Here is a 26,198-nt window from a genome sequence, read left to right as displayed (position 1 = left end):
CTGATTCCTGACCTGGGTCAGAAAGATCGAAGATCTGGAAAACTTATGTGATTTCAAAAGATGCAGGCACTAAAATGTCACCAATTAGTTCATAAGAGAGGAATGTAAGACTGCAGGCCAACTATTTTCGTGCGTTTTGCTCGACTGTGTTAACTGTAGTTGACCTAGATATTTCAACGAATCAGATCACCTATAGAAATGGACCTCTATTGCCCTTTTAAATGGAAAAATCGGTAACAAGTTCAAGATGCACTGCAAGTGTAACGGCGCAAGTAAACAAACACACTTTGTTTATATGTAAAAAACAAACACACTAAATATATGTAATTACATAGCATTACATGGAAAATTACATGTTGGGTTACAAGGTGGAATGGTTTTTTGGGGGTTGGGGAGGGGTCAAATCCCTAGCCATACACAATCTATACTGAAATGTCAATGTCTCAAATTTCGGTGGAAACGTAGTTATGATAACATTACGTTCCCTGGCCGTAGAATAGAGACCCCGTAGAATACCCAATAAGTTTAGGATAGGGTAACACAATTTTGTTTCTCCGTAGTGGGGTAAGGGATTGAAGCGTCTTTGAAAAAATGCAAATTTATTTGAAAAGGGTTCTAAAAGGGGTTAGGGAAAATTTAGACTTATTGACGACAGATCGATCGTATCCTTCAGTATAAATCTGAAAGTTCAAGAATGTACATAAAAATGGAGCGGATCGTAAGCAATCTCTGTTGGTAGTTTTAATGCGAAAAGCTCGAAAGAAACGTATCTGTTGTCATGGAAATTTTCAGATTTTTTACAATGTGCACTAAAAAACTAACTGCAGACCTCAAGTTAATGCTGGTCATTTTTGAAAATTTGAGTAAGACTAATTTTAAATTAATTATAATTTCAATAACAAGCAATTTTTTATTGGTAGTGTTCATTTTTAACTATCCAAATCACCTGTCCCTTGCCCGTAAAAATGTGGGTATCACAACACAGTTAACGGAGTCGTTGACAAAATCGTAATTTTTCGTGAACCGCACGGTGCTATTTGCCAAAATTCTGCACATCTCAGATTTTCTGCAAACGTTAGCATGGAAAAGGAATTTTGTGAAGCTTGCGTCGACTATGGAGCCCCAATGAGATCGAAAAACGTTTTACGTGTTGCAAATGCCAACTACTTGTCCAATGTTATTTGTATTACTTGCATTGTATAATAAAGAGGTTTACGGTCAAGAAAATTATTCAATGAATATTTGACGACGCTGGAACTCAAACATTTCATCTAAGACATTTTGGTTTCCAATTGCATAGTATCATATTGTTGTTTCTGACATCCCATTTTTTAGTTCTTTTAGATGACGAAAATTCTGCCGTTTACTTTTTCAAATGACACTTGTAAATGTTTCTGTAGTAACCATGTAACCAATTTGATGAAGAATGTTTTTTTTCTGATTTTCTCATTAAAATTTTTAGTTTCCATTTCACATAAACGTACATTACGATTCCCATTTACTTTTTTACGTTTTATAAACAATTAAATATTAATGACAAATGAGTTCAATTTTCCCAATTATGAAATAAAATAACATGAAAATATTATTTCGTCCCCTGAATATAGGAATACGCTACGACATGGATTGATTTTTCCAATGCTTGCTGTTAAGAGTAAAGAGTAGTAAGGCTTACAATCATCTGAGGGGAAATGTTAGCGATGGACTCCTTCCCTTGCCATCTCATAGTATAGCACCATTCAAAGTCTAGTAAGGGGTATACTCGGTTGATTTGGACTAAACGACTTTTCAATCGAAGCAATCGCGCGTAACTTAAAGTGAAAAGAAAAACATATCAGAAACAGTTCTTTGGTATGGGATGAGATTTCTGTCAAAAAAGGACACAAGTTTTCAAAACAAAATATTTATTCGAAGGACTCGTTGATTACGGCGGAGAGAGTATGATAACAAACAAGAGCGAAAAACTGGCAGATTATGCTTGTGTTGATGTTTCGATGCTACAGATCTAAATGGGCCCAACATATCGCTGTTTACGCAATTAGTGGTGCGGCCAGTGCTATTGTTATTCAAAACATTGCTGTCAAGGCAATAAAAGCTTTGAAAAAGAAAGGCGCAATTGTGACCAATATTTTTTGTGATGGTCACCACACTTATAAAGGAGTACAAAGACTGTTTGGTGTATCTGGAGAAATGGAACACGTCACAAATTATATTAAGCATCCTACCGACCCAAATCTATTGAAATTTTAGATGTCCCCCACATTATGAAGTGTATTAGAAATCAAATTTTCACGCACAAATATATGCAGTTAATAATTATTTATATGTCGTTTTCTAAAACTATCTTGTAAAATTTTAAATTTTTCACAGTTTCAAGGAGAAATCCAATTTCATCCCTTCCAGAATCTCGATAATGCTGAAGAGAAATATCGATCAGGATTATTCCCGAAGTTATAATCACGAAGTAAAATGCGTCCTTGTAAGGAGTGTGGTCCCCCTATAGCCTATACCCTAACCGCAGTCCCACTGAAAAACGTTGCACCTACTTTTCCTCCTCCCAAAAAACACATACCACAATTTAACAAGGGGTCTTATGGGACTACGACTTTCCGAATTTTTTTCAATATGAAGGGATAATGCTACCTTGCAGGAAATATATGTGTTAAACTTCAAATCTTGCTCTATTTTTGGGTATAATTTGCTGTTAAATTCCCTAACTACCAAGCTTATAAAAAATTAAGAACCTTGAATACGATAGTGCAGAACACATTTTCTTGTTGTTAATGCAGCCTCATTTCATCCTGAATTTTTGGGCAAGACAAGGGGTAACGGAGATGGCGGCTTTGATCAAGTGGCTGCACTACTGAAAAATGTAAAGGAGCGCATTCCCAGAAAGCTTCCAGATTTATTCATGGGGCTGGTACTGAATTTCGGACGATTCGGCAAAAACCATTTCGGCAAATTGCCGAAAACCGTTTCGGCAAAGTTGCCGAATTGTCACCTATGAAATTACCGATTCGGCAAAAGTCGATTCGGCAACTGTGCAAATGTAAATTGGCGGCAAATACTGTGGAATACACTGATAAAAGAATAGCCTACTACTTAGTCTACCTTATTCTAACGTCAAGTGAAGTTGATTGTGATTCTTATTAAGGAAAATTATAGTTCTGAAATGGGTGAAGACAAAATTTGCGTTATTTGCAATGATGGATTTACTGGTAGAATCATTCAGTATGTTTCGTGTGTGGAATGCAAGGGTCCTGTTCATCTTTCCTGCATTCCTGGTAACAAACGGGGAAAAGGTAGAATTGATTATTTATCTATTATTTTGAAAAGTATGTGATACATGTCCTTTTCAGTTCTTTCAAAAGCAACTTATGTACTTATGAACAAGAACAATGAGGCTTTTTACTTTCAGTGTGCAAAATGCCCTACTGTTGTGCCTCAAGTCGAACTCATGGCTCAGGCCGCACAAGTGGTGAAAAATGCGCGAGCTACGCTTGCAGAAACATTCAAACTTACTTTAGGGCCGTTACACTCAATCCCAAATAAAAACCTCCATGCACGACCAACTACGCATTCTACTGACGTCATACCATTTACTCCAATCGATGGAATTTGCCTTTCTACGATAACGCCTGAGATTGAATTAGCCAATGCATTGGCAGGGCTTCCGGTACGAATTAAAGTTCAAATTAAATTACTTTTTTTATTTAATAATATTAATTTTGCGCAAATGATATCAACAAGTTCTGCTGCTGATGGCTATTCAGAAAAAAATGCGTCAAGTGCTCCTCATGATATCCAGATGATATCAATAAGTTCTGCTGCTGATGGCAACTCAGAAATAAATGCGTTAAGTGCTCATATGGAAAAGACTAGCTTCTTTGCCAGGCCTGTTGCTACTCAGGAATCGAGTCTGCCGTCCTTGCCTGTTCAGGAACGATCAAGATCAGGTGATCGATCTCACAGAGGAAATGGTTTACGAAAATGGCACATTGAGCCAGCAGCAGGCAAAAGGTATTGATAATTTTGGCTGTTGTTTCGATTCATTACTAATTAAAATTAAAATTATCCGCCTAGACTACACCCTATGCTGATCGACGACACTGATCGTGGTCTCGGAATTCGCAACACGAGAAAAAATGGAACTGTCATGTGGTGCTGCAACTACCGGCCAAATAAAAATCCTTGTCGTGGACTAGTTTCCCAGATTGGAGATAAATTTGCGGAGCATCACCCGCATTCGTGCAAGGCAAAGTCCCACCATAAAGTCAACATGGTTCTTGCTGCCGAAGCCAAAAAGTATGCCTTATCTCATATTAACGAACCTGCCCTAAAAGTCGTTGAGCACATGGTTGTTAAGGCCCTTGATGATGACCCAAATTGGAACCCAATTAACCCCACAACGTTAGCTAGGGCTGTAAATCTGGTAAAAGCAAAGCGCACTGCTAAACACCCAACTGATCTTTTTTTCAAATCAAAATGGACTTAATGCCCACTTCGTTTTTTAAAGGAGAAGTTGTAGTTGGTTCTAAACGTCATTTAATTTTCATGACTGACGAACAACTAGCGCTTTTAAAAACTGCCGTTCGATGGTATGCCGACGGAACCTTTAAAACCATAAACTTCCCTTTCACTCAACTATTTTCCCTCCATGGGTTTCTAAAAAAGAATGGGCAGTTAAAGCAGGTTCCACTTTGTTTTGTGTTTATGTCGGGAAGGACTCAAAGAGATTACCGCAAGGTTTTCGAAAAGATTCTGGAATTGTTGGGTGGTGAATGTGCTGTGAAGGAGTTTGTTACAGACTTTGAACGAGCAATTTGGAGGGGGGTGAAGGAAACGCTTCCTGAGGTTAACATTATTGGGTGTGGCTTCCACTGGTGTCAGGCTGTATTTAGAAATTTAAAAAAGATTGGCCTTGTTGGATTGTATAGAAGTAACGCAAATGTACATAAATATCTAGAAAGATTCCTAAGCTTACACCTGATACCAATGGAAAAAATTCCCAGAATGTTTGAATACCTTGAAAGGAAGATTATTTCTCTTTGGGAGACGGATGAGGAATTAAAAAAGAAGAAAACACAACTAGCACTAGTAAAAAAATTTGTTTCCTATATGCGTGCTAATTGGATCGTAAGTAAAGTTTGGCCCCCTGCAAAATGGTGTGTTTTCAACCAGCCAATCCGCACTAACAACGACGCAGAGGGTTGGCATAATCGCATCAATTGCCACAATAAGGATAAAATGAATTTTTACTTACTGGTACCCATACTTTATCAGGAGTCCAAATTAATTCCCCTCTATAAGAAATTACTATGCGGAAACAAACTAATTAAGCGCACACTGAAACTAACCGATTCTGTAAACAAAAAATTGTTTGAGTTGTGGAATTCCTACCCTGAACTTCTAAAAGCTGTTTCTGAAGTGTATGCCGAATCAAATGTGTTAAATGAAGCTATGTGTTTGGACGATGAAAAAGATGATGTGAGTGAATGATTGTAATTGTGAAAAAATAATTGTATGAGTAATAAAAATGAGAGTGTGACGACAGACAGTATAATTCGCGTGTTGGTGGTGGCGCTGATTACCCGAAACCCACACAGCTAGCGCCACTGGCCTTACAACGGCATTTTAAACAATTTTGCCGAATTGGCTTTTTACCGAATTGGTATGTACGATTCGGGAAAATAACAAAGTCAACCAATTCGGCAAAAACCAATTCGGAAAACGTCAAATTTGCCGAATCGTCCGTATACCGCTGGTACTATCTCGATCCAAATAAAATTTATCCCAACATATTGAACGGGTTTCGAAGTTTAACATATATTTTTTTTTACCTTTGGATTCGTAGCTTCAGACTTACCGCACGATTTTTTTTGCCGATAATCAGCTGCTAGCGATAATCGCTGAAAAATAATTGGCGATTAAATTTCTCTGGGAAAAATTTGATATTCCTCTAATTTTTGTCGATTATTTTTCCGATTGTTTCTTACCTCCATCTAGCGCTAAAAAATAAACTTTTTGTGAAAATTTGACGAACAATATACGCGCTACTAGTAACTACTATTTCAATGTTGAATTTATCATCCTTGGGTATAACACTTATGAGACATCAAAAACTTTTATAAAAGACAACACACATTTCTTTTAGTCATTTTCAATAGGTAAATGGTCGAATAAGACATGTAATGAACAAAAAGAAACTGCAAGATATTTACATATCCGCCTTAAAGATTGTGTATTTGTAAGCCAAAAAATGGAAATAACCATCAACTAATTTCCCAATTTCTTCAAAGCTTTTTAACACGCGCATTAGCTTTAAAAGTAATTCGTCTAGAATTATCATTGAAATGTCAAGGAAATACGATGTGAAGAGCTCCTTTGGATTTTTTGCAATCTGGCAACTCCTAAATATGTGCTTAGTTTGTTTGTGTTAAGGGATGCGTAGAAATGTCCGGTAGAGGGGCGCAAGAGACAAAGGAAGAAGCTCTCATTCCGGCTAGCATCGGCATCTAGAGAGGTTCTCTTTTGTTGACGCGCATGTGTCATTTTTGACTTATGTAACCAGATATCATACAACTTTGATATGGTTTTAAAGTTGTTCGTTTTTCTGAATCCGGCAAAAAAGCAGTTTTTTTTTCACCCTTTCTTCTTTACGGAGACTTTTTCGAACTTATAGTTTGAAATATAAAATCGAGTAATTAGTGGGACGAGAAAATTTATTTTCTCGACATTTTTTTGTGTCGTCGTCTCACCCGTTTTTTTTTTGTCGGCTCAATCCGGCTCGATCTGGCGCTTCGTTTTTTTTAATCCGTCTTGGCAACAGGATTTGATACAAGTTTTAAAAAAATAACGTTCTCCTCCTCGTCGCCTTGATTTGCTCTGCCACGGGTATGGCTTTTTTATACAGAAATTTTTTGATTTCATGAAAATATTGAAACTATAAAAAAAAATTACGTTTGATTTAAAAGGGTTTCCAGCGAATAGTAAGGACAGGAGATTGGAATTCTTGTAATGGGATAAAAATACATAATTACAGTAATTATACCAAAGGCATGTTCTTTTGATATATGTTGAATTGACCATAAAACAGGTCTGGTCCAACTGGTCTGGGAAGGGCCCGGGATTTGGGGGTGCGGATGATGGCGAATGATGTTGGACGGGGGCAGCACGTTCTGCCAACAACTTGATTTCCCCCAAAATTGTGAGTTGCTGTCGGAGCAGCTCCTCCAACGGCCTCAAGTTGGGTGGAGGAGCTGCTGCAGCTGCTGCGGGAGGGGGGTTGAAATATTCGACCACGTCATTCCACCATTTCACTGAAATAATAAAAATAAAAAAAATAATAAATAAAAATCTAAAAAAAATAAAAAAATAAAAAAAATAATACTCACAATTACGTAGGAGTCGACCCCCAAACATCTTTAAAAAAGGCCATATGATATACTTGCACGCAATCAGAATTAAGATTCCATACGAACTTCGAAGAAATTTCAGATCCATATCAAGCACTGCTTGACCTGCTGCTCCCGCTAGCCGTTCAACATTCACAAACTTGTAGGACGGGGGCAACACGATCAACTAACAACAAACCCCTGATTTCCCCCATCACTAAGAGCTGCTGTTGGAGTAGCTCCTCCAACGGCCTCAAGTTGGGTGGAGGAGCTGGAGGAGCTGCTTCGGGAGGGGGGTTGAAATAACGGACCGCGTCATTCCACCATCTCCCTGAAATAATAAAAATAAAAAATAAAATAAATAAAAAAATAAAAAAAAATAAAAAAAAAATAATACTTACAATTGCGTAGGAGTCGACCCCCCAACAATTTGATGAAGGGCCATATGATATACTTAACCGCAATCACGATTAAGATGCCATAGGAGCTTCGAAGAAATTTTAGGTCGATGTCAAGCACAGCTTGACCTGCTGCTCCCGCAAGGCCATCAACATTGACAAACTTTGGATCTACTTCTGCAAAATAAAAAAAAATAAAAAATAAACATATATTTTTAACACGCATAACTTATTATTTACCAATTGGCCTGGCAGCCGCACCAGGCAAAAGAAGAAGAAGACTACCAGTTGCCAAGATGGTAGCCAGTAGTCGGTGGTTCCATTTGTTTAAACATGGTTGGATAGACGTATGTAGCTTGGTCCAGTTTGACAGGTGAAAATATAATTATCAAATTAATTATCGCATGGATCGAATCCATCGTTATCAACTGCTGAATTTTGCCATAGCACGGCGCCCTCCTCCGAATTGAAGTAGTTTTTGAAAGAATCACGGACTGCTTTTGTTTCATGACAAATACGACATCTTCTATTCAACATCTTTTAATTTCTAGGTTCGCAATGGCAATTAGCTTGAATCGGGGAATAAAACAAAAAAGAAACATATTGCGTTTTCTGGGGGGGGGGATTCCTGCAACACCAGTTGGTGGGTGTCCCGGGAAATTCGCAATGGCCATTAGCTTGAATCAAGGACATTTTAAAAATTGTGTGTTCTTTTTGTTTTTTTATTATGAAATTGAAAAAAAAATAAAATCTTTCATTAAATTCTGGTAGCCGGTTTTCTTTATTTTTAATATAATTTATGTATAAAAAACTAAGCCCCAAGGGGTCGAAACTGAGGAGGAAAACTGGCGTTTTATTTTAATAAAAATCGACCAACCCCAATCCAAGTCCCGAGGGCGATAAATCAACGACATGGACAAGTCGCTATCAGAAATCTTTGGTGAGAATTGCGGCAGCGTCGCGGCGAGAAGCTTGTTTGTGACGCCATTAATAAGGCAAAAAGATCCCGGCTTTTCATTTCGAAGTGTAAAATCTTACTATTTTAAAAACAGGTATGCTATCATTTTAGTGCATTTTGCTCGACTTGATGTTTTAGTGTTCACTTTAGCTGCATTTGAGTACCTTGACTGCCTATTTTGCTCGAAAATGACGTGTGTGTTCAACTTGTAATTTTTTTTTTAAATCAGAAACGAAATGAGTTTTCGGCGTGGACGTGGTGTTGGCAATGGAAGGTTTCCGGTGGGAGAGATATGGACAGTGGACGGGGAAGAGGTGGAGGCAGAGATAGTGGCCCACCAAGAGGAGCAGACAGGCTTTAAAATCACACTTCTGACGCATCAATGGCCAGTGCCCGAATTTTTGTGGGAAACCTGCCCACCAATGACCCTAGACTCACCAAAGAGTTGCTAGAAGAGAATTTAAGTCAATACGGACACATAATGGGTAGGATTTGTTGTTTAGTTTGTCTGTAAATGTCAGATCATGCATGTTGCTTTCGACTTAGGCATATCCATTCTGAAAGGCTTCAGATTCATCCAATACGCTGATGAAATCAGTGCAGAGCATGCCATTAGAGGAGCTCAGAACATGGAAATCCTTGCTCACCGAATGGGTAAATTGCAGTCGAGAGTGAAAACATGTGGAGCCAGTTGTGCCTAACACTTAGTATGCATGTATTGTAGATGTCAAGAATGTCAAGTCTGGCAAAGATGGTATCCCTCCTATGCCAGGCAACAGTAGTGTGAGTGGAGGATGTGGGATGTGCTTAGTTTGTTTGTGTTAAGTGATGCGTAGAAATGTCCGGTAGAGGGCCGCCAAAGACGAAGAAAGATCTCATTCCGGCTAGCACCGGCATCTAGAGAGGTTCTCTTTTGTGGCCGCGCATATCAAAATACATAATTACAGTAAACATACCAAAGGCATGTTCTTTTGATATATTGGGCGTTAAAGGCGGCACAGCATTGTAATTGAATTGACCATAAAACACGTATGAAATGTAATTTAATTAATCTTTAAATAAAAAAATTTTTTGTCAGAGATCATTCTCTATTCTTCAAATGACAGACAGAAACAGTTCAATTTTTTTACAAGTGTCTTTAGTTCGACAAACACAGGGATTGATACAATATCAAGACTCAATGATTCTTCGGCTCCGAAACCAGGTCGATTTTCTTAGCCACCTCTTCGTGTGTTTCAACCGTCTTGTCCTGCCTAATCGAACTTAGAGCCAGATTTTTCAGGACCTCTTCTTCTTCGTCCGCCGTGAGTATGAGCTCCGGCTCTGACTCGGAAGCTGAGTCCAACAACCGGCGGGATCTTCGTGGGATCGGGCTAGGCAGCTCAGTCGTCGCTGCTGTGGTTTGCTCCTTCGCTGGAGTTGGGGCCTGAGTCGGGGCCTAATTGGGGATAGGTTTCTCCTTAAGTAGCTTTTCTTCGGCGCTGTCCGTTTCACCGAACAGCCCCTTTGATTTGCCTTTTAAGTTAACAGGCTCAGTTCTGGGTGTCTTCTCTTTGCCTGGCTCAGGTTCTTTGGCAGTTCTGAGACTATTGCGCCTCGCCGTCTCTTTTCCTGCCGCTTCTACCAACTCCTTTGAGGGAGGGTTGATGGCTGACATTCGTCGGGGCCTCGGGAGCCTCACCAGTGTAACACCAGGATTCTCGTCGTCGAACCTTTTGATGATCAGCTTCAACTCCTTGGCGGGCGTACTTTTGACAGCTGGCGCGTCTTTTGCCGCGGGCTTCGACCGGGCTACCGCCTTGCCTTTCGACGGCTTGGGCGATATCGGACTCAGCAGTGCCGGAGTTTTCAAAGCTTCAACGTTCACCTCTTCGGGGTAGACGCCTTGCTCTTACTTGCCGCTGTACGCTTTGGAGTCGCTTTTGGAGTCCGAACCTGGCTCGTCGAGGCCGTTGGTGTCGGTGTCTCTACCTGGTTCGTCGAGGCCAATGGCATAGGCTGATCTACTTGGGGTGAGTGCTTTGTAATCACTGCCAGTATCTCCGAGGTCACCGGGTTACTCGCCGTATCCGGAATAGGGAATTGCCTTGCAGCGATGGCCGTCTGCAGCCTGTGGAAGAGGTTTCCTGGTAGAAAAAGGTCTCCGATTGGTGTGACAAACGGAACCGTTTCCTGGGCTACCGAATTGGCCCTGACAGGTGGAGGGTCAACCCTACGACGCTTTGAGCGCTCGTAGGCCTCACGCTTGTCTTTTGCCTCTTTCTCTACCAGTCGTATCTTTGCCTCTTCCACCGCGTCCCTTTTCCTCTTTTTTGCTGCGCGAACCTCTTCTCTTAGAGCGTTCTGCGCCTCTCTATCCCTGCGGATGAGAGCTTCGTCCTCGGCGAACTGCGTTCTCTGATCCAGGGTTAGGAGAGTCAAGGCTTCTTTTTCGAGCCTTTCAGCCTTCAATATTTCCCATTTCATTTTGGGTTTCTCGGTCAGGAGGGCCTTGGGTGGTGTTGAACCCGTAAGATCGAAGAATGCTAACGGGAAGCAACGCTCCAATAGGCGCCAAACCTGACGCTTTGCGTCCTTGATGTTTCCTTTCCGGTCGTCAAAGACCAGCTCTTCCGCGAACGCTCGGTTGTTAGCGATTGATTCGTCTAGATCCCGTGGTGGATCTTTGACAAAAATACTTTTTGGCACGTGTTTGCTTGAGTGGTTCGACACTGTAAACCAAAAAGAAAGAGATTAGTTTCATCGTAACTAAAGGTCCGTATTTACTTTCGGTTAATTCATACAAAAAACATCGTGATATTTCTAGATCTAGAAAATACATTAAGGGGCCAGAGTGGCAGAAGAAGTGAAAAAAGACAAAATAAAGTTAAAAGACGTCGATGCCTTCAAAATATTTTTGAAACGATGACTTTTAGAGGCCCCCCTCGCCTTGGAAACCAGTTGGTTGGTGTACATCTTGGGGTACAATCTGGCTAATATATCTCCTCCCGGGACACCAGTTGGTGGGTGGGTTGCTTCCTGTTTGGGGCAAAGACTTGCTGTAATTGATTTGGCCCCCTTCCAAAATCGCATCGGTAACCGCTTTTTCTTTGATGTTATCAACGGATGTTATATTGAATTCTTTAGAATAAAAAAAAAGAAATTATAAAAAAATAACAAATAAAAAACGCACAAAGACATTTTAGACTTACTTATAGGTCCAATAAACACCAGCAAGATGAATCCAAAATCTTTTCTTTATTAAAACGAATCTCCGTCTTATTCCAGCCTTCATCTTTGATCTTTTTATCCAGGGTTGGCTGCACTACGTGGGGGTATACCCCATCCCCTGGAAGTTGGGTCTTTCGGACGGAATTTCGGTAGCCATCAAAATTCCGTCCAGGAAGAAAGTTACTAAATAAAAAAAAAGATGGAGGGGAGGGGGGAATTAAACTTTAAATATCTCGCCCAAATCAATAATTCAACTACACACCATGGCAAGAAGAAGAAGATAAGAATAAAAAAAAACATACTAGGTCATTTTTTCTTCTCGAAAGAGAAATGAAATATATTTGCGCAAACACGCATCTTTCGCATCCTCAAATGTATTAATAATTGCAGTTTCGTTATGCAGTTCATCTCCTGTAAAAAAAAATGTAAGTAAACTAAATTAAAAAAAAATTTAACATAAAAGTACCATATATTTGGAGATTCACACGAATTTTCCCATTTTCGTATCCGCGATGGAACTGGTAACAGGTACCTAATTCTTGTGTGAAAAATACAAAAAGCCTGTGGCTAATTGTGTATTGTCCCCGTGACATTTTAGTTCGAGACAAATCATCAAACTGTTCGATGAAAAAAAAAATTAAAAATCACGTTTCCGTGTTCTATCTAGAAGGAAGAGCAATGGGATGGGCATTCAATTGACGGAACTCGACAAACAACAGAAAATCGACTGAACATAACAAATTTTGACAATTTATAATATCAGTTATAATTTATAACAAGTTATGCAGCAGCAGCTCAGATTACTGAGGCTGTTGAACCAGCTTCTGAAATCCGGTATTTCAACTGAATCAATGGGGATCATATAATGTCTGGGTTCTGGTGTCGGGTGACGGGAATGGGTGGGCAGGGACAGACAGCTGGTACAATTTGATCAATTGTAATTTCCAGGATTTAAAGATTGGAAATTTCCGGGATTTAAATAATTCAATGACCAGTTTTGGAAATAAATAACAAAAAAACCTACTTTCTCAGTGGTAGAAAATATTACATGGAAATGCATAAAGAAAAATTAGATTCAAATAAGATTATATGATTATATGATCATTGGTGACTGATGTCAGACAGTTGTAGGACTTGTTCAAGTCTGTAAACATCTGTTATAGTTTGTTCCCATCTGATCATAAAATTTTTGGAGGGTGACGATCCTAAGGTCTGATCTCCGCCCGGGTAACCAGTTGGCTGTTGCGACGTTTCCAGAGGATCTTTGAGGACAACATTCTGGTGAATGTGGATTTCTGATCTGGCCTTCTGATCTTGCGCTTGCTGCATATCATGCAACAGCTTCTGCATGATATGCAATAGCTGCTGCTTTTGCTGATTTTTTCATTCTCAACCTCTTCAATCAATGAATCTTTAAACTAAAAAAACTTGATTAACTAAAACTGACTATGTGGTTCTTGATAAAGGGTTGCCTTGGTTAAAAGAATATATGGACAATATAAATTATTCATAACGAGTGTTCTGAACATATATGTCCAGTTTTTCAGTGGAATTTAAGCTACTTTACTTAAGTAAAGAAATCTTTGCAATTAGATTAGGTTGAACAACGAAAGTTAAACTTGTCAGTAAAAAGAACTTAGAATTTCTGCAAAAAAAATTTCTTACTTATACTAAGCCATTTTTTAGATGCCTTAATACAGATGTTTTTACATGTATGTTACAGAGTTTTTAGAAAAGAATAGTTTTTAGAAAAGAATTTTAGAAAATAATAGTTTTTAGAAAAGAATTTTAGAAAAGGAATGTTCCAGCAAATGAAGTCCCTAAATTTGGGTTTAAAGCCAAGTTAAAAGCAATATGGATAGGGGGCTTGGCTTTTTTTAATGAATTGCTGTTCAGATTTTTGTAGGATACTGTACTTGCCGTCTCCAAAAATATGTTCCTCATAAGTTAGGTTCCCTTCCCGTCTTATTGCCAGTTTTGCTCTTAATTGTGCAAACCAGTGACACCTTTGATTGTTCCATTTTGTAATAACCATTTCGTAATAACTCAAATTCCTAATAGCACATTTCAAGTTGAATTTCGTAATAAATATGCGTTTGAGGAACAAAAAACGGGCACAGCTTGTGGCGTTCTCTGATCAAATTTCGACATCAGCAAGTTTAATGCTGACGTGGTTAACTACGACCAAGCCACCAAAATGTTGAAAACCGTTGCATCTGAAAACTAATTGGCTGTGAACAAAGGTTACATTGCTGAAGCCTTGCAACCCACTGTTGTGACATTGGAGTCTGCTCCCTCTGCTGTTGCGTGCAAGTGGGGCTCAATCATACCAAAAGCTAACAGGGGCGCAGTTAATCTGTACTTGAACATAACACCCTTACGGAAATTCTTCGCACCTGACCCAAATCACATGGAACAGGTAATACTAATAACGCCGATTGCCATTCATCAGCGCAAAGCATTATACATAAGTGCATGTTATCGGTGGGTTTTTAATGTGATTTAGCACCATATTAGCAAGTACCGTTCGTATGTAGCGCCTTAGCCAGAAAGAAGAAGAAATTTTATGATTTGTTTTCGTACATAGACTGGTTTTCCATCTGTACATTGTGTCGAATGACGTGTGAATTTATCTCTCTCGTTAGCCAATTCCCATTCCGGAAGGGCATGTTCCGAACGGGAACCATGGCTTTTAAATATCCAATTGGCTACCACCACGAGAAGAAGTGTCCCAACAGTGTATTGGACGTACATTTCGGAGGCTCTCGCTCACCACTCCTTCCATTTGTAGAAGAAGAGACCTTCCTTCACTTCATAAACATTCGGAAAAACTGAAATGGTTAGTCTTTATGTTCTGTAAGCACTCATTCTTTTGGGCAATACAACACTCCTTTAACTGTTTGTTTGTAGGCAAGTTTGTAAATTCCTCTGTATTGCCGAAATCCTTTCTTCTCCTACCATGAGCATACTGCAACTTTATTCAGTGAACCACAGGCACGTTTTGCGCACTATGTGAACGTCGGTTGTCCAGATTGGAAACTTCGAAAAACTCAGTTTTCCACAGTTGTGCTGTCTGCCGCATCGCAACTACTGGTAACGCCGTAAAGGGAAACGCGGACGACTACCCCCTATAAGAGGATGTAGCAGTTAGAGTCCGATAAATTTGAGTGTTCCTGTGTTCCGTTGACAGTAACAAGCAGAAGGCAGTAGTGTTTTAGACATTGTTGCAATCTTTGGCGGAAAGCCAGAGGTAGGAGCTCTGGTATTCTTTGCATTTTTTTGGCAGTGTGCATGTGATGCCTCCCACCACTAACACGTGCACAGAAACCCTGTAGGATTCGATTAATTCAACCGTTCCAGAATATAACTGCAACAACAGCCGAAGTTACTATCAACGGGAGGTTCGCCAGCGCAGCCATATCCTCGCTGCCCTCTATGCGATGACTACCCCAACTGACCATCAGGCGGCCGACTACTTTACACTAAACTTTCTGCCGAATTTCGTTATCAATGTTTACAGACCGGGGGACTCTGTGTTCATTGTCATGAGCCAACCAACCAGCCCTAACAGTGTTAACCACTCCCTTAAATTTTTTTAAAATGAAACAACACTAACCAAATCTTTTGATACGAAATAAATTTTTCATATAAAGCTGCGCCAGTTCTATAACAATGAACTGTGGTAGCTTGGTGTCTTTAGCAAAATATTTCAAAAAATAAGTTACATTTTTAACTGGTAGATGACCAAAAAAAGAAAGCCGTTGTAGAAAAATGACCCGACGCTACTCAAAACTTTCACATAACATTATACAAAGTCTACACAATGAAACGGCAGTAGCCATGTGTCTTTAGCAACAAGGGGTCTTTAGCAGAACAGTGAAAAAAGTTACATTTTTAAACGGTAGAGTAATTTGTTGAAGAATAATTTTTTGAAAACCAACCTGAACCCAAATCCAACGGGAATTGCTGATCCTTCGACGTCGACCGTGACTAGATGCTACGAGCTGGTCGAGCCTGGATTTGTTGACTTGTGGTTGGTGCTGGTAGATTGTGGAATCTCCGATACCTCGCTGACCGCATTTTTCTAGCCACGGCTGAAGGAATCCAAATCCAGCGCTCAAAGAGAGAGAGAAGGGTTATTTTTTTCTAACACAAACTATCTTCTCCCCCCCCCCTCCCTAAAAAAAATTGCCAAAATTAAAAAATAATTAATTTTATATTTAATAATTTTTTTCTTTTTGACTTCTACAAAATGGCGAACCCCCAATCAAGCAAAACCTACCCACCCACCCCTAGGCACACGTACATACACTCCCTCTTTTCGAACAGGAAATGACTGCTACCACCTATATGGCCATGCTTTTGAGTGAGAAAATATGCTTATTACTGGAGTGAGAAAACACTCCTTAGGGCTGTTAGAAAAGAACGACTTGAAGGCCTGCTGGGCATTTCTGGACCGTCTCTTTCCACAGAAATTCTTCTATCGTCTGGGGATTACAGCTCCATACTCAGGAGGAAAAGGAAAACCAAGCCACGGATTTTAAAGGCCTTACGCAGGCAATCATCCGCAGAGACCACTTGAGTTCCATTCTGAACATCTGAGTCCAGAGGAGAAAGAGGTTTTCAAACTTGAGGAAGAGAAGCATCGTAAAGAGATGTTAAAACAAAGCAGTATCTAAAGCCGCACTAGTAGAAGAGCAGTCGAAAGTGTTGATGTAGTTGGCCAGCATCCATAAAAGGCAAGCAGACATAGAGAAAGAGAAGAAAGAACTGACACAGAAATACCTCAAGAAGTTGCTGCCCACGGGTAGTAACAGTTTTTCTGTGAGTAAAATCCATTGCAGAGAAGCACAAAGAATCAGTGTTTGCCGGAATCAAAAGAGCCAAAGCAGAGAAGACAGCTAAAGAAGAAAGAGGCGAAGAAGCGTTATTGGAAGAGGTGAATGATATGGAAATTGAAACTGTAGATCAGTAATGATTGGAAAATAAAAATATTGCAAAATATTTTTTCTTTTCTGTATTAACCGTTCCTTCATCTCCTGAAATAGTAGTCCTTTAAATTTCCCAAAAAAATTTTCTCTATGAACTTGCACTTGATTTTGGGTGCCTTCCAGTAGGTTTAACATAGGTTGAATTCCGCTATGTTGTGACGACTGGTTTTCCCTGTCTTTGCGGAGAACCCACTGATCCTTAATTCTTTGTTGTCTATTATTTCCTTGTTTGCGTTTCTGATTGAGCCTATACGTATGAAGGAGATCTGGTTTCCGGAATCCATCAAGCCAACCAACCTTTTCAATGTCCCGTCTTGTAACTCTATATATTCCGTAAATGTTGGTAATACCCCGTATGGAGAGCCTATGCAAGACTTGGGAGCAGAAGTAACTGTTTACCACCTTTTTATTCAACAAGTCTTCCACGTTTTTCGCTTGATCGCATTTTCCCAGGAGGTGTTTAGTGTTATCTGTTTGAGATAGGGACTCTGAAATCAGTGTTGTTTGTCTACGTCTGAATTTGAATCCGAGCATCAGATAACGGAGATTTACGAAACCAGCGTGTTGGCTTCCGAACAACACGTCTCAATACGGTGTACGACTTGCCGTTTCCGTATACCTCTATGCCGCCTCCAACGATAAGGATAAACATTAACTCTGAACGACGACTTTTTCCGTTGAAAAATTCTCTTTCGGTGAATATAGATGAGAGTTTGATCCAAAAAGCACACCCATGCCTGGTTGGATCCTTGTCATTTGATCAAGCTTTGTGTCGCACTGCGAGAAGATCCTCAAATTTCTTTTCCTTTTGGCGTGTGGATCTTTCCAAGATAATGAGTCAACAGTTGACAAGCAGTCTTGGATGCGATTGCAGAAATGGACCAAATTTAATAAGATTAAGTGGTTCCATAGTTTTTATCCTCTAGAGACGAGGAGAATTTCTACATTGTGAAATATCAGGTCCTAACGAATTATCAAATCGTATTAAATTCTAAAAAATTGAGTTATTTCTTGATTTTAACTCGTTTAATCGCCAGACTTCACTAAAAGTAAAAAGAAAAATTAAAGAGTATCAAATAGAATACCGGTATAAAAAACCAGTTATGTTTGAATGCAAAGCAGTAATATAAGAGTGGATATAGCAACTATAGGCAAGAATTGATTTGCACTGTAAGCTTCCGTTTTTACTCGCCAGCATTTCGAGTCAAAACATCTATTTTCTTACTTATTGATTGGTAGGATTATGACAATTTTTGGAGCTCAGGGTGTTCCTGATGCAATAGAAGAACAGCTGAGTTGCGCTATCTTAAAATCAGCCCAATCCATCTGAAGAATACGTCCAGAGATAAGGAGACGAGACTCTGAATAGAAAAAGCCACCATGACACATATTGGCGCGGCTAATGTAAAAAATCTATTCTAACGGCTAATTCACCCTCACATTCACATGAGTGTACACGAAGACAAGAGGAATTTAAGGGAGGCGAAGAAGAGATGAATTGTACCGACACGATGGATTCTTCTTCAAATGTTGTGCTTATTACCTACAAAATACAAGAATGATTAGTATGGAAAACATTTATGAAAGCCACAAGTAAAAATTAGTTGAAAATGAAGAGTAGGAATATTTATAGATGAGAGCATATAAAGTCTTCAATGGAGCACACTGCACACCCACAGGGCCACAGGTTATGTAAATCATCAAATTAAATAACAGATTAAATGACGTAAGTGTGGCAAATGAATACCAAATTGACGAAGCTGACAAGCTGGACACTGCTGCTGATGACGATGCTGATGAGGTTGAATGATGACAAGAAGACCTATAATTCTTGTTAATGATGATGGCTGGCTCGACTCAAGTATGCAAAAAAAGACAAATTGAAACATGAACTCACACTGAAACGTAAATAACACATCCATGCCATGCACTGTCTGGTTACATGATAAGTGCTCCTGTGCTCGACACAAATCAAAATTTTACAAGTTATTGAACCGTGATGTTCCATTTATTACAGCCCCACGAATCATCCTAATTAATTCTAAACTATTTACCTGCTATGTAAACTACATTAAACTATCGAGGAGACAAGAGAAGACACGACCGACACGACACAAAGATCAGATTTTTCTAATTTTCTGTGTTGTTTCGTTTTTCGTAGGCAAACGAAATATTTTGTGTCCACAATAAGTAAGAAGCCAAAAAGGCCTTGTAAAAAAGGAATCTCTTCCTTTTTCACTATTGTAGCCACGTCAGCTGCAAATTAGTCAGGGTCTTCAACCCATTTCGGATAACCTAAAGAAAAATCACACATAAAAATTTATTATTTTCCAAACAAAAGAAAGACGTTACTTACCTTTGCCCAAGCAGCATGATAAATATTGTAACAGTAGAAGCAAAACCGAAGAAAACCACCTTTACTCGATAATCAAAGCTCTCCATGATGAATTGGCTGTAAACTCAAGCTAAAAAACAAGAAAGACAAATTATAAGTTCAAGACCTGCTGCAGCATGAGAAGGCAGGGCAATTAAAGTTAAACATGTCATACAACACATCTATGTGACATTCAATGCCACCGCCTCTCACTGCTACCGGAGGTTCGACAACTACCTGCGGGAACAGTGCGGGCAGAGCGGCAGCCTCGAAGCGGTGCAGCGGCAATCTGACGGCCGGCAATGGCTCAGCTGGAACTTGCTGGGCGGGTCCAAAGTTTCCCGAGACGTAGCACAATGAGTAGAAGTCATCATATCAAAAATAGAACACAAATATTCAACGATGGGATCTTCTAAAAAAGCAGAATCCTTTATGTCTTTTGCTACTTTCAATCCCACCATGAAGAAGTGGGTGTTAAACAGTACTTGAAGAGCAGCATTCACTTAACAGGTATTCTTTAAGTTTTTGAGACTTCAACAAATGACAAAACAATTTTATTTGATGCCAAAATGATATAAAAAGACTGACTTAACCATATGGTTGAATGTAATCAGATGTGGTTAGAACTCTCTGTTGGCGATAATTCTCTTTCGATAACACCCTTGAACCCTCTGCTACCTATTTCCTTATAGGAATTTGATACAGCAGTGAGTACTCTTAACAAATAAATCAGATCCTGGTGAGGATGGTTTTCAGTTGAGCTTCTTCTCTTTAGCATTCCTGTGATCAAAAGCCACCTTTTTTCTATCCTTAATGCCTGCATCCTACTTTGCTTCTTCCCAAAAAAACTGGAAGTTTGCTAATGTTGTCGTCATTGGTAAATCTAACAAGCTTGATTACTCTTCCCACAACAGCTTAAGACCTATCAGTATGGTTTCAAATCTTGCAAAGCTCCACGTAAAGATCATCCTCTGTCGACTTGTTTGGTCAGTCACTCATTGAATTGGTTAATCAACTCCCAAGAACACGGATTCAGATAATGTAGGTCGAAATAGGATCAGCCGCCCAAGACCTCGTTACCCTCGTTGAGTCAGCTTTTGAGGAGCGGAAAGTGCGTGCGACAACCTTTTTGGATATAAAAAATGCATTTGACTCAGCTTGGCACCCCACAATCATTGCCTCTCTAGAATCGTTCTTGCCCTGCCTTGTCAAAAGTGTCTGTCTGCAGGCACTTTTTAATCTTTCTCTAGACAAATTGGTGGGCATTTTAAGTGTGCAACCCTCCGCAATATAGCTTAGGGTCATTATCTCTCTCCTCCCTCCATTTTTTTCAGATTATTGTCCGTCATTCCAGATTGTTGTCGTAGCCTTAACACTACCACACAGTGCAGCTCTTATTTATACTTGTTTATAAATATTTAAAAAATTGCAGTTTTATATGCAGCTGTTATGTACAGGGAAATGTATGATTAAGAAATAATTTCTGCCAACGAAGTCCCCCAATTAATGTTAGATTCCCATGGAAAAAGTGGATTCATTCCTTCTCTGTCTTTTTCGACTTTTATGTTGGGCGTAATTATAAAAATTCAAATTTTTAATTTTTAAGCATTGTAATAATATGTATAACTTTTTAATAGCCGACAGATCGGAGTTAATAAGGCTTGCCGAAATCGATGTGAGTCATCAACTTGACGAAATTTTCCTTCCAAACATTGAACCCCATAAGTATCGCAAAAAAGGTTAAATACGAAAACCATTAAAAAATAAATATTATCATGATATAATTGCAATGGCAAATTCCCTTAGTATACTTGTGAAAAGTGTTGTGGTGGCAGCCATTGTTTCCTGTTTGCAGCATTTCCAGAAGCATCCTTATTCCAGATATTTATCATCAACGTTCTGGTTCGTTTGTTTTACCTATAATATTTTAGTTTTTAGTGGATTTCATTTGAAGCTAGGTTCAAATTGCTCAAGTTCAGAGGTTTTAAGCTAGGCCTCAGATTTCGTAATGCAGAATGCACCGCGTGCAAAAAAAAAGAACTTTCAGTGTTTTATATGTGGAAATGTTATTCCTGGTCCATATTCAGCACTCACGCGTCATTTTCTTACCAACTATGGTTTTAATACAAAGAACGTAATGATGAGTTTTTTGTTGGAAAATGACAAAATTGATGCATGCTGAAATTTAATATCTTTGCAAATGTTTATCATCATTTGAATGTGTGCGAAAAGAACACTGATATTGCTGTAAACGGGGGGTAAGTCAATTTATGCAGTTAGGCAAACTTACTTCGCAACTGTTTGGTGGAGGGCCTCCATACTTTCTCTGGTTCGTTGTGGTATCCATCTTGTAGCAAGCTTCTGGAGTGGGTATTTCCACCACCTAACTAAGTTGAGGGGTGGCAGTTGCCCAACCCAATTGCTTGACTTCTATATATTATTCTTACAGGATCAAGTTTTGGAAAAAGGGGTATGGGATAAGGCATGCTTAACAAAAATCCCGTGGAAAGTGATGAGCCTGTGAAAAGTGATAACCCCTGTGATGACTCCTCTACAGGAGGACCACCAAACAGTCTCAACAGTTGTGAAGTAAGTTTTCTCAACGTAATTGAGGAGAAAAATGTTCTAACATTTCCTTTTTTCAGATCTTGTGTTGTAACATTCTTCACAATGTCTGCAAAGATGAACTGTTGCAATTTTTCTCAAATGCTGGAATTTCTTGTCTATTCGGCGAGCTATGGATACTTCGATAAATCTTCATCTTGAATAATGGTTTATTAAATTCTTAAAGAGCGAAGCAGCCCATGAGGCAATCGTATGAGGTAGCTGTTACCCTCGAGGTAACATTTAAAACAGTTTCTATACCTTCAGATGTCAATTGTTATTTTGTTTCTGTTTTCCAGTTGGACGGTTTGGAAATAAAAGGATGCCTACGCTTGGAGACTTATGTTAACGTCCCAAAAATGCGCCTATATGTGTAAAAAATCGCGGTTTCTGCTTCTAGGGATACGAAACAAACAAGTTGGCTTATTCGGCCAAGCGATGTCTCAGCACAGGCTGAGTGAAGAATTTGGCTGCGACATCATCGTAGACTGGGCAGAGAAAATCACTTAACAGTGCCAAAAGGAACATCCTGGCAAAGACATAATGTCTCAGGTAAAAAAAATTGTTCATTCTCTTCTTATTTTTAGTTTCAAAGTATTTTGTGAGTAATTTTTTTTTCTTTTGTTTTTAACGTGTTTAGTTCAAGGTTGCTTGTGCGCGGAATCTTCCGCATGATTTCAAGGAAGAAAAATTGCGGGAGGTTTTCGAGGTTCATGGACCAATCCAGCGTGTGAAGATATTAGAGGATTACGCGTATGTGCGTATTGAAAACAGAGACGATGCTGTCCACGCACTTGATGCCCTTGACGGATACGATCTTTACGGCACGATTTTGCAAATTTCTTTGGCTAAGGTGAATTGCGTTGCGAAGTGGAAATCTCTGTTTTAAGCAATCAATATCTCGATAATAATTATCCTGCCATTTGGAGTTGAAGGAATTAGGGAAAAGTTTTCCACATTCGGCCACGTTTAGGTGAATCCCCACCTAATCCCACAAAATTTCTATTATCTCGGACCTAAGTTGCCTTTCTGCTAACGTATTTAGCAATTTTTCAATCCCCTACTACTATCCCGGGGAGTAAGTATCTACTAACCTTTTTGTTGTTTTATTTAATACTAATGATGTATGATTTTTTTTGCAGATCACCCTACCAACAAGGGATCGTTAAGTTTGATCGAAAAGCACAAGTGTACCGGTCCACCGGTTCTAAGGCTGTCAGTCTTGACGAAGTTGTCGGTGTTGCTGTCCCCAAGCTGTCGGTGTTGCTGTCCCCCAAGCTGTCGGTGTTGCGGATCCCCCAGCGGGCGGTTTCGATGCATTTGCGGTTGTCGGTGTTGCGGATCCCCAAGCAGTCGGTCTCGATGTAGTTGTAGTTGTCGGTGACGCTAAGGCCCCCGTTCTCGGTCTCGATACTGCTCCCCTTAACGATGCTGCTGCACCAGGTAATTGTCTTGTTGCTGCCCTAGAGCCGTCCAAGGAATCTTCAAACAAGGATGAAACTTATAAGGTAAACACAATTTGACTTTGAATAGTTTATTCCTTGGGGCAATGTGGGTAATTAAATGCAATTAATTGCAATCTGTTTTCTTTAACGGGTTTAGCGTAAGGTTCTTCATTTGAGCAACGTTCCTCACGACTTAAATGAAGAAACACTGAAACGGATGTTCGAGGTGCTCGGTCCAGTTGTCCACGTCAAGATTATTGACGACTTCGCTTTCATCCATTTCGAATCTTCGAAATACGCTAATAAAGCTTTTAACTTTTTCAAAAACGTAATAGTTTCCATGGCTACGTCCCCTTCCAGCGTTTAGGTGAATCCCCACCCAACCTCGCACAAAATTTCTATTATATCGGACCACATTTACCTTTCTGCTAACGTATTTAGCAATTTTTTTCATATCCCCTCTGTTCCTAGAAGTATTATGCATGTTTTTTGTTTGTATCTTTTTTGGCATTTATTTTATTGTACTTATCCCTCTACTTGTAAAAATGAAATTTTCATGTTCATGAATTTTCATCATGTTCATGAATGAAAAATTAATTTCTAATATTTTTATCTTGAAGGGATCAATCCTTAAACAAAAAGTTCAGTTGGTTTTTCAAGTAACACGTGCCCCCGAACTCGCAGATCCTCATCGATTATCTTCCATTTCAATGTATTTCAATGTTTATTTTCACGCAACCTTTTCGTTTTTATTGCGTCCTGGTGTGAATCGCTACATAGCCGCGAAACAGCCAAAAAGATGCACTAGGTGATGGTGCGAGCACGCGATTGCCCCAATTGGGTCTAAAAAACAAAGGATCCCTCGGCCATCCATTAGTGAATTGCCTGATGACTCACTGGCATGTATACATTTTCTACTGTTCTACTGGCTCATAATCACCTAAATTTTAAATCCAGAACCTATTAGAGAAGTTTCAGGCATATTGTTCATTATTGACATACAAAATGCCAAAAAAAGTCATCATAAAACCGGATCATAGACCGATCTGGCCTTTGGGGGCTCTGGTGAGCATCTGGCCATTTCAACCCCTCAACCAATGGTAAAGAAGCCTTCGGCTACTTGACGGGGGGAAACGGAATAATGGCCGACAACGCAAAATAATTCGTGTTTCCATACTTGAAATTTTCCAAACTTGGCGAACATCGATGGAAAGACGAAATTCGAAAGCTGAAAACTGAACAGCCAATCCCAGCGTTCCATTTTTGAACCGCAAATAATTTTTGATATTGGGGCAACATTAGCAATGCCAAATCTGTCTGCTGTCATTCTTTTCTTATTTTTATAGTGTGAATAGTTGAAGACGAAAACCAAATTTTGTCGTCTTTCGGTTTTCGTTTTTCATCTTTCTGATACCCGAAAAGCCTACAATGTGAACGCCGCATAGCAGGTTTGGTTGGGGGCTGTGCTGCACCTCGCCGCTGCGAACTCGAGCAATAGCATTATCAAGCTTCTCTTTTTTAAAATTTCTTTAAACAAAAACCGAAAAAAAAAACGAAAACATAATGTTTTTAATCAATAATATTACCAATGGCATAACAATAACATTAAAAATAACAATAATATTATAACAAAAGAAAACATTTTACTTATTCATACGCTAGATCGGGAATGGATCCTTTTGCAAATTTCATTTTCTTCAAGAGAGTTTGAAATGTTTTCATTGCGGTGTTTCAGTAGCTCATTCTTTTTATCATCAATACATCCGATTCTTTGACTCATTTGTCTCACTGTGTTCTTGTTTTCAGTTTTATTTTCATTTGACTAATTTATAATATAAACTTAGATTTATTAATAAAAATCCAATATTTTAATTTTAATTACGATATCGTTTTGCTTCTTCTGTTGATTTTAATATCAACAACATCGACGACTTCCTGTGGACGCAAGCTGAACATTCTTGGATAATCCGATTGACTTGCACGATGATTGGATCGTTCAAACCTCCCAATTTTTTCGCTAATCTTTTTCCCGTTTGCCTTCTCCAATCGCATTTCTGCTCCTTTCTGTTACCGTTTGTCGTTCGTGCGATGCTGTTGTGCGAAGAAGAACGCATAAGAGATATTCTCTCAACACACATCACTAGCTGGGCCCTGCAAAACGGCTGAACCGTCGGCCAAGACAAAACCTAAAGTTGTACAGCATGCTGTTAGCAAAAAGTTAGGTTTTACTGTTGAAATCTTCTATTCCATTACGTTCTATTGTATAAAGTATTAAACTTTGGTTTATTTCGCCGATTTGGCAGTTAGCCAGTTACTATTTTTACAAGTTATGAAACATAAAATTATGAAAGGTTTTATAACTAGTGAAAAACAAAGGTTTTAAATAGTTCAAAAAAGAAGGTTTTAACTTGCGAAAAACAAGGTTTTTAAGTAATTTAACAAGTTCGAAACCTTCAACTATGAGGTTTCAAATTGTGAAAAATGAAGGTTTTGATATATTGCGATAAAACGAAGGTTATCATTTTCGAAAAATTTCCATCTGGGGTATGGCAACCCACAAATTAAAAACAAAGCTGAATGAAAAGCTGTTAATTTATTTTTGCAATTCAAAAATAAATGTCATATAAAATTATATAAAGTAGGGAACAGAGTGAGTACTGTTATGACAACAATAAATAAACTTGAACTTGTTGACTAAAATACATGACTTGATGCTAGGTGTAGTGCTATACGCATTTTAGCGAAACAAGTTTGAAAGAAGTAGTAAAAAAACACTGAGGGTTACGTTACCTACAGTGCTTAGGCGTTTTTAAAGAGATATTCA

The 26,198-nt window shown here is 39.1% G+C and overlaps 1 protein-coding gene and 1 long non-coding RNA gene across 2 annotated transcripts; both read left to right on the top strand.

Annotated features, from left to right (window-relative positions):
* The first annotated feature begins 6,436 nt into the window (after nucleotides 1-6,436).
* On the top strand, nucleotides 6,437-9,444 carry LOC124204349. Its single transcript, XR_006878849.1, has 3 exons — nucleotides 6,437-8,844; nucleotides 8,980-9,235; nucleotides 9,297-9,444. It is a non-coding gene; the product is annotated as an uncharacterized LOC124204349 (long non-coding RNA).
* A 13,028-nt stretch (nucleotides 9,445-22,472) lies between these two features.
* Nucleotides 22,473-23,741, top strand: LOC124203494. The gene is made up of 5 exons (XM_046600169.1): nucleotides 22,473-22,481; nucleotides 22,570-22,799; nucleotides 23,072-23,166; nucleotides 23,208-23,437; nucleotides 23,532-23,741. The coding sequence occupies exons 1-5, from the start codon at nucleotides 22,473-22,475 to the stop codon at nucleotides 23,739-23,741; spliced, it is 774 nt and encodes a 257-aa protein (XP_046456125.1).
* The last annotated feature ends 2,457 nt before the right edge of the window (nucleotides 23,742-26,198 follow it).

This window comes from Daphnia pulex, chromosome 10, assembly GCF_021134715.1.
Source record: "Daphnia pulex isolate KAP4 chromosome 10, ASM2113471v1".
Taxonomy (NCBI): domain Eukaryota; kingdom Metazoa; phylum Arthropoda; class Branchiopoda; order Diplostraca; family Daphniidae; genus Daphnia; species Daphnia pulex.
Note: the sequence above shows the minus strand (reverse complement) of the source record. Positions and strands in the feature narration are given on the sequence as shown.

What these genes read in the sequence shown, in the direction of transcription:
- LOC124203494 (XM_046600169.1), top strand. An exon ending in CAGTCTTGACGAAGTTGTCG is followed by an intron (nt 23,167 to 23,207) that starts GTGTTGCTGTCC and finishes CTGTCCCCCAAG; the next exon opens with CTGTCGGTGTTGCGGATCCC. An exon ending in ACAAGGATGAAACTTATAAG is followed by an intron (nt 23,438 to 23,531) that starts GTAAACACAATT and finishes TAACGGGTTTAG; the next exon opens with CGTAAGGTTCTTCATTTGAG.